At 39.4% G+C, this 8,665-nt stretch overlaps 1 protein-coding gene across 1 annotated transcript in view; it reads left to right on the top strand.

The window, feature by feature from the left end:
• LOC140233073 (DNA replication factor Cdt1-like) overlaps positions 1-8,665 on the top strand; it is a 16,137-nt gene extending 7,472 nt beyond the window's left edge. The window contains exons 7-10 of the mRNA XM_072313190.1: positions 2,554-2,715; positions 3,784-3,896; positions 4,962-5,050; positions 6,974-8,665. Coding sequence (XP_072169291.1) covers positions 2,554-2,715; positions 3,784-3,896; positions 4,962-5,050; positions 6,974-7,134 — 525 coding nt within the window. The 3' untranslated portion in view covers positions 7,135-8,665. The remainder of the gene's footprint in view (positions 1-2,553; positions 2,716-3,783; positions 3,897-4,961; positions 5,051-6,973) is intronic.

The following is an 8,665-nucleotide window of genomic DNA, read 5'->3' as shown; positions in this document are numbered from 1 at the left end:
TCACAAGACTGAAGAGCGAGATTTTCATAATACTATCTGCTTATCGTCGCTGGGGTGACAAGACCATGTATCTCAAAGTTTTGTGAAAATCACTTTTTTGGAATAATTTCCAGGTAATCAGTCAGGTGATGCCCTGTCCAAATCCTATCTGTCTATCCTATCCCATTTGTTACATTGCTTTTGCTGCCATGTTTTTGTTTTGTTTTGTTTTGTTTTGTTTTTGCTCTCCTGAACACTTGACATGTTTGAGATATAATGTCTTGTCACCTCAACAGCGTAATTTGGGTTAATGTTTCTCATTTCTAGCCACAACTGTGGTTGAATGGCCCAAGAGGGCGCCAGCGATCACTCTTTCTTTTTGCATCAAGATTACCTGTGCCTCCTTTACACTATCAATGTGAGATACATGCATAAAGCCACAAGACAGCACCTCACCAAGGAAGTACATGACACTGATACAGAGACTCCAACTCTCCCGTTTTCGACGGGAGATCTCCCGCCGAAAACCCATTTTTGCAAAATCTCCCGTTCTCCCGTTTGAGATCTAATTTCTCCCGCCCTGGCTCTTTGTCTCCCGTTGGAAGGGATTTCTTACTTATTTCTATCGTATGTTGAAAAAATAAGCCTTAGATAGCACAAGAGAGCATCTAGAACCCTAGGAACTTCGCGCTTCGCACACATCAAGTTCGAGTCTCCCGTTTGCTAGGGGTTTCAGGCGGGAGAATCTCCAGATCAGAAGGTGCTTTGGGTTGGAGTCTCTGCTGATAGCTTATGTGTGTGTGTGTGTGTGTGTGTGTGTATAAGTGTGTGAAGGATTACATGCTTGGATTAGAATTACTCTTCCCCTATGTCCTTATAGTAAATAGGTAGAGTAAAATTTGCATTGTGATTGGTTGGATAGCATCACGTGATTGCGCAAAAATTTTGTTATAGTGGCACAACCGTGCCACTATAACGCTTACAGTGCGTGCCTACGCTTTATGTACGAAGAGATTCGCGCAAGGCCTAAAGGGAGGGCCGAGGGACATAGTAAGACAAGGCCAAGCATTTCAACGTATGCGCGCGTAGAGCTCTGAATGTAGGAGCTTATAAGCGAGTCTGCTCTGTGATGTGCAATACGCATACACGGCTGTACTAGCGTATCGCATGCTGTGTACGTAAACTACGGTAGGTTGCGGTTAACTCTGCGTACAAGTGCAGTGCCGGCGGTACGGTGAGTCTTGTTAGATCTAAATTAGGGCCTAGACCTATGGAAGTGCATGTAGATCGAGGAACCTATTTACTATAACAATTAGTGCATGTTCTATTGATGCACCAGTACTGGACTATAGAACTCCAAATACTAAATTATCCCTCGTGCAGTTCTATTCACCTCGGCCTGCGGCCTCGGTGAAACAAAACAGCACTCGGGATAATTTAGTATTTGTCATTCTCTAATCCAGTATAGTGCATCATAGAGCATGCACTATCTGTATAATGTGTTGACTTTGTCTTCATCTGTTTTGTGTTTAATCATTTTTACATCCATATCTTACACGATACAATGTATAATAACAAGAAAGGGAATGAAAGAAAGAAAGAAAAATTTAAAGAATGAGTTCACGTAAAAATCATAAAGAATGCAGAATGTCTGAGTGTAAGAACAATACGCATGTATAGATAATGATGTCATTGCATTTATTAATTGGACACATACAAAATGTATTGCTTCTAGCTCTTTTATCTTTGGTCGACTATAGCATCTTTCCACTGTGCGGGTCAGCAGCCACAGCACTCAAAAGTTCTTTGCCATGAGTAATTGCCTTCGGCTGTAATGAAACCTCCACCTGAAGTGTGATTGCTCCTTTCCTTCGGGAGCACTCTAACCATGCTGCCACTGCATGGTGCTCACATGCTGAATCCAGTTACTCAATATTAATGTTCAGCTTCCTACACTGGAATTACCTATTGATTAATCTTGATGGGGAGGAGCATTTATCAGGTGTCTTGCTCTTGGGCGAAATGCATGTCAAAGATTGTTCTGTTTTATTGCCTTCCCAAAGCTTTCATCCCTGCTGAAGAGCATTTTTTTCCCAAAACGATGACATTAAAATGTACTGTATGTGGCAAATGTATTTCGCTAGGTTCTGTATGTTTGCAAATTCCACAAGTCTGGTTCTATTTGTAAATATAACAACACATGAAATTATTAACTCTAATCTCAACGTGAATGTGACATGCAGTCGTACATTTATCCACTCATTATTGTACTCTACAATCACAAATTTTAACCACTCACGAAATTGTCAGGTACTGTAAAAGTGTATATTTTCGCGCGACTAATTTTTCGCGCTTGGCTGGGTAAGAAGAGTTTCGCATGTGTTTAATTCCGCGGAATCCAGACATCAACTACTGGAACATATGGCAAGCAAAAATATTTGCATGCTTTCATTTTGGGGCTAGTTTCGGATTGGCCGAAATGCGAGAAAATTTCCACTTTTACAGTACCCGTGATAATTAGACTTGCTATATATGTGGTGTATACAGTATGTGTCCATGTGATTTCATTGACAGGTCACAAGAGCTCTGGAATTGGTCGCCAAGAACTCCGAGCTGAAGGCTGCCGTGGAGGCCAAGCGTGCTGCTGAAGCCAAGCAGACGAAAGAGGAAGTACCCTCATCCAAGCCAAAGACCAACAAAGCTCTAAAAGGGGTCTCCCAAGACCTCCTCAACAGGGTATGTCGTACAAATAACATTAATGTATATAAGTTCGAGTATGTTTCATTCAGCTTGTAGTACCCGGTCAATGATTAATTGTCCGTAACATGAATGACGAAATGATCACACCTGCCCTGTCATTGGCCAATCAGAAGTTTACATTTGATTTATGTTTGTTGTGAATAATCGTTGGCTGTAAATATATGTCTGGGTTGAGTGATCTCACTGTGGTGTATCCTACTAAATTTGATAAAGGCAACGGTAGCCAATAGAGACGGTGGAAGTCCTCAAATGATTCGAGAAGTGCCGGTATTTGTCAGTTCTATTGTCCTTTCAGTTTCTGATTGTTTTCTTTTGTTACTGAGTTAATATTAAAGGGGTGGTATAATTTTGGTTGAGATGGGGATTCAGGTTTTGGCTTTCTCTGAGATAATTAGAAACCATTTGTATGAAATATTAAAGAGCATACGATTCTAAGAGGAGTTAAAAGTTTACAATATTTGATGAAAATCAGTTTCGAAACGGCTGAGATATCCAAGAACAAAGATGTCCTTATAAAAAGTGGGTCCCAACTTTTATCAGGACCACTACTACTACTACCACCACCACTACTACTACTACTACTACTACTACGACTACTGATAATAATAATAATTATAATAATAATAATAATTATAATAATAATAATAATAAAATAAGAAGAAGAAGAAGAAGAAGAAGAAGGAGGAGGAGGAGGAGGAGGAGGAGGAGGAGAAGAATAAGAATAAGTGCACTTGCCATATACATAATTTATACGTAGTTGTTCAAATGCACTTTGCTATTGGATCATGAAGTTTGGTTGGTGATGATGATACTGATCGGTTAATGATGACAATGATGTCATGGTAACAAGGGGGAGGATGTGATGATGACGATGATAATGAGTGTGATCATGGATAGTGGTGGTCACTAGATGAGATGGTCATGATGTATATGCTGGTGAAGACGATGATGACATTGATGATGGTGATGTGATAATAATGAGGAAGAGGACGTGATGACAGGGTTGACAGTGACTGTGCTCCAATTCGTTGAAATGTTCTGCAGATCAAAGCAAAGGAGGCCCATAGGACTGAGGTCGCCATGATGAGGAGTCCCGAACAGGAGAGTAGGATCGGGATGCTGGAGAGACTTCCAGAACTTATCCGCATCCTCCGAGGGTATCCTTTTCAATTTGTCATATCTTCCGTGAGAGGTGTAGACTTACATACGGTATATATGAACTGCACAGGCAATGTTACTGTTTAACTTTAATACAGAAAGTAACATCAAACTGAAAGAGTCAAAGATTCATAAAGAGAGATTGCTACTGGGTGGGGGGAGGGGGGCACCCCCCCCCCCCCCCCACACACACTTATTTTGCAGACCTTATGTTTGTTTGTTTGTGTGTTTTTTTAAACACAAAATGTTCAGAGAGAAGTGGCAGCAAAATATGTCAAGACCCTTTTTTTTTTGTCAGCCGATTTTGGTAGGGAAGTGTCAGCATCCTGAGAATGAATAGACATCCCTGTTCCCATAAATTCGGCCCCCTCACTTTGAAAAATGTATGCCGCCCCTGTGCTTTCACAAAAGAGCAATATTGATGACAAGTAAATATTCAAGTTAGATGAGGCTATGATGTCATTACCTCATATCTCTGCTATCGGTTTTTTTCATTAAGTTTCAATACATACCAGGACAATTACCCCTTATGACAATTACCCCCAGCTTACAGGCTCTATTTCAAATGATGTCAATGTTTGGTTGCACACATTAGACACAGTTTGACAATTGCATTTCTGGTTTTGATGAAACTTATTTCATTACGTTCATTTGATTGTACTCTATCCATAACATTCAACATGATCAGGAAGTAGCATTGCATTTCATGAGTACTGACTGGAACTGAGGTGTTGTATTTATACTTCAGCTGTGAATGGTTTATGGCATAGTAAATACTGCTGCTGTGGGTAGTGTAAAGCAAGATATTTTTGTGGCATGAAATTTTAATGAATTGGAGCTGATAACCTTCCTTGTGGCATGAAATTTTTGCGACTTGTCACTGGCATTCAATGCCTGTAGTGCAGACAAGAATTTGTGTGTGCATTTTAATTTCGTGAATCTTGTCTCTGACGAAATCGAAATGCACACGAATATTTATGGTTTGACAGTATACAGGAAAATTTGAAACATTGTAGGCAGACATGATTTCTGTGCAAGTTCCTTGACGGTGGTGATGATACCAGATTTTTCCTAGCCGAGAAGAAGGCAGCTCTACCCCTGGATGTTGTCACCCAGAAATTGATGGAGAGCTATCGGTCGGCACTGGCAAGAGGTAAGCCATAATCTTTATACCCCAACAACACATACATGAAGTGTGTAAGGGGGTAGGGATCACTCTGAGGTCAGGTGGCTGGTCAGTTGGTCTGTTTAAAAAAAAAAAAAATTGTGGTAAACCACTCCTTTAAATTTTTTAGCAATATATCTAGAATTTGGCACATGTGAGCACTATTGTAGGTACTGTAAAAGTGGAAATTTTCGTGGTGTTGATATTTTTTTGCTCATTTCGCGCAACCAGAAACTAGCGTGAAAATAAAAGCATGTGAATATTTCTGTTGCCGTATGTTTCAGTAGTTGATGTCTTGATTCTGTGGAAATAAAAACACACGATGTGCAAGACTACCTTTTTTTGTGAGCATTAATATGTGTTGCCATTGCAGCATTTCTGTATAAAATCATACAAAATTTTGTTGATGGATATACTTAGCTTTTGAGCAGTTGACTTGGAATTTTTGAAATGTGATCCATATAATATGTTATTGTATGTTATGAATACGATTAGACCTAGCCTTTACCCTAACTAGGCCGGGCTATTTAGGTAGTTGATAGAGCCGGGGGGGGGGCCTCCCCAGGCCCCCCCCTCCAGATCTCGGCCGTCGACCGCGCGATCGCGACGAAAATTGGCACACACATTGCCTATGATGTAATCTAAAATATCTTAAAGTTAATTTTTCAAAAAAAAATAATTTATGCTAAATTATGCTAATTTATGCATAATGATGCATGAAATCAGACAATCTGGTATAAATCACAAAACAGGCACATTATTTGTGTAAATATTCTTGTTAGTGTCCTTAGCAAATGTAATAAAAAAGATTGTGATATCAGAAAAAAATTCTTAAGTATTTTATTGTTTTTTTGATTTCTTATGTATTTCCTTGTTTTTTCGACGTTATGTTTTCCATTGTTTTTTCGATGAAATTTGTCCGCGACGTCGCTCCAAACAAGAAAATTTGTTATTCATTGATTTTAATAAATAAAACACCAAAATAATCATGCTTTTATGAAATTTGCCTATAAGCACAGTTTGCATTGAAATTGTACACGAATTCACGTTTTTGAGCAATTTTTGGTCTGATATGCATGTACATATTTACGCGTAACTTCGGAACTGCACGCCCGGGCATCGCAAATTTGGTGTCAAAAGATGCGGGAGACTCGAAAGAAAAAAGTCATGAAACGTCGCGGCGATAGCTTTTTGCGATTGCGATACATCGCGCGGAACGTTGAGGGGGGGCCTTGGAGGCCCCCCCCCCCCCCCGGCCTAGTTAGGGTCAATGGAAATTGGACTGACCCAATTGATCATGTGGCTAAATGCACACATTGTAATAGTGCTACATTGTCATATTGCATGTATGTTCACAAGTCAGTTTATTATCTGTTACTTTAGTTTACCCTCACAGTTCACAGCTATGATATATTTGACAGAGTAAGAATGCTAGATATCAAAGTCAAGAGATATAAAGCTGTAGATTGTAGGTTAAGATACAAAATGAACAGGACTTCCCTTTCCAATATAGATTCAGTTAGTTGGCACTATGTAGACATAATAATTATGGTTAGATATCTTTAGGAAGAAGAACCAGACTAAATGACCAGTATTGTTAGCTTCAATAGGGGAACATTGAAGAAACCTTTGAATTAGTACATTTGATTTTGGCTCAAAGGTACATGTGAACAAATGTAGGCTCATGATGTGTAACTGGTAATCAAAAGAAAACAAAACTTTGCAAGGTAAATATCTCTTTATGTAACTGGAGATGTGACTTGGACACACTTTAAAGTGTGAGATATGAATGTAACTTCTTTTTGAACAGCTGTAGATATCTCATTTAGGGTGTAGCACTCATGTCTCGACCTCGACAGTAACAAGCATTTTGAAAGTTGATGATGTGGCTGTCTTCTTCTCTCGTGGCAGATGAGGTGGAGAAGCACATTGCTCTGATGGTGGAAGTCCTGCCGGAGTGGCTGAAGAAAATCAACATCCGCAAGGTGTGGTACGTCAAGATGGACCGCACCAAGGAGCTGAGCTCGCTGACAGACATCGTTAACAAGAAACTTCAGGAAGCCAGGAGGTGACCTTGTGACCTCTCTTCTGCTCCTTCCTTAAAGGTACTGACTGCATAGATTTAAATGTTTGGATGGGACACATGCCATGAATGAAGGATGAGCTGTGTAACACCTTAAGAAATCACTGTTGTACCATTCGGTGGTCAGTGACTTATGCATGATTGCAGGGTGAGGTGTTTGGCGGCTCCACGAAATAACCGGGATGCCGGACTTCCCGGTCAAGATAGGAGGAGGTGAGGTCATTTTTTAGCTTCTTAATCTTCATGGATGAAGCGACTCTTATAGGGGCTTTGTGATTGAACTGAATAATGTCCTAATCTCTGATTCATGATGTTTTCATAGATAAGACAGCACACCCATTTCTAGAGGTCATTGGTCATAGCTATGTGTTCCGTAAAATATTTCCTTCTTTTCGCATTGACTTTCATTTGATTTCAAGCCAAAATGGCAGTTGTTATTTGGCCATCATCAATGTTCACTTAGGGAGTTACCTTTTTTTATCGCAGTCAATTACAAGTTTGTTATTCAAGTTAGGCCATGTTTTGTTTGATCTTTTTCGAGTTGTGCACAAGAATGGGATGTTGTGTGAGCTGTTACCACTTGTATACCAGCTCTCTTTTCCCCTCCCATCACTTACAATACAAAGATTTGGCCGTTTCTGGACCAAGTCTTTGTGTGGTGTCTGTATCTTCAACCCTGTAGCTCTTTTCACCCACAATGTTTCTAACCAACTGTTCTTTCACAACAGTGAGAAATATTCTGATGCATATTGTGTATTTTGTCAGTAAATCCTCCATCAAACAAACAAACATGCAAACAGTAAACAAAAAAAGAAGACCAAAGCATGGTCTCAGGAGCTCATTTGGTGCAGCAAATACAGAATAAAAGAATTTGTTGTGTAGCATGCTATTGTAGTGTGTGAGTCTTACTTGTACTAAACAAAATGGTGATGGAAAAAAATATGGAAGGGACAGAAAACAATGGGAAAATTTCATTTGTTCACAAGAGAATTGTTCAAAAGTTATTGTAAGTGTTCATTAGCCTCATTCGCAGGTATATTTTATTATAGAACATAGCTTATTCCTGTTATCACTGCTCTTGTAGAGTGTACATGGAGGTGTTTGCAGAATTCCTATATTAAATTATTGTTATTCTCATATCATCGGAGTCTTTAAAACTGGTATCAATCTTCCTCAAATAGTTTCAGTTGAATTGTCATTCTGCAACGACTGCCTAAAATAGTCAATGGTTCCATGGTGCCTCGGGTTATAGAAAATGAAAGTCCTTACACAAGAGACACGGAAGGGGTATCTTGAGTTCCCTGAAAAACAAAGGCCAAAACTATAACTAGAAACCCAATATTTCATTTGCAATGATACTGCAGCATGGTATATGTACTCTATAATCATAGCAGCTTTTTTTGTGTAATTAGTTTTACTGTAAAACCTTTACTGCTCTGTGGAGTCAACACAATTCACCCAGGTGTACCATACAGCTATCAAGACAAAGTCATACTTGTATCTGATTGGAACAGATGCTT

Source organism: Diadema setosum, chromosome 9, assembly GCF_964275005.1.
Source record: "Diadema setosum chromosome 9, eeDiaSeto1, whole genome shotgun sequence".
Taxonomy (NCBI): Eukaryota; Metazoa; Echinodermata; class Echinoidea; order Diadematoida; family Diadematidae; genus Diadema; species Diadema setosum.
This window is presented reverse-complemented; position numbering and strand designations above follow the sequence as displayed.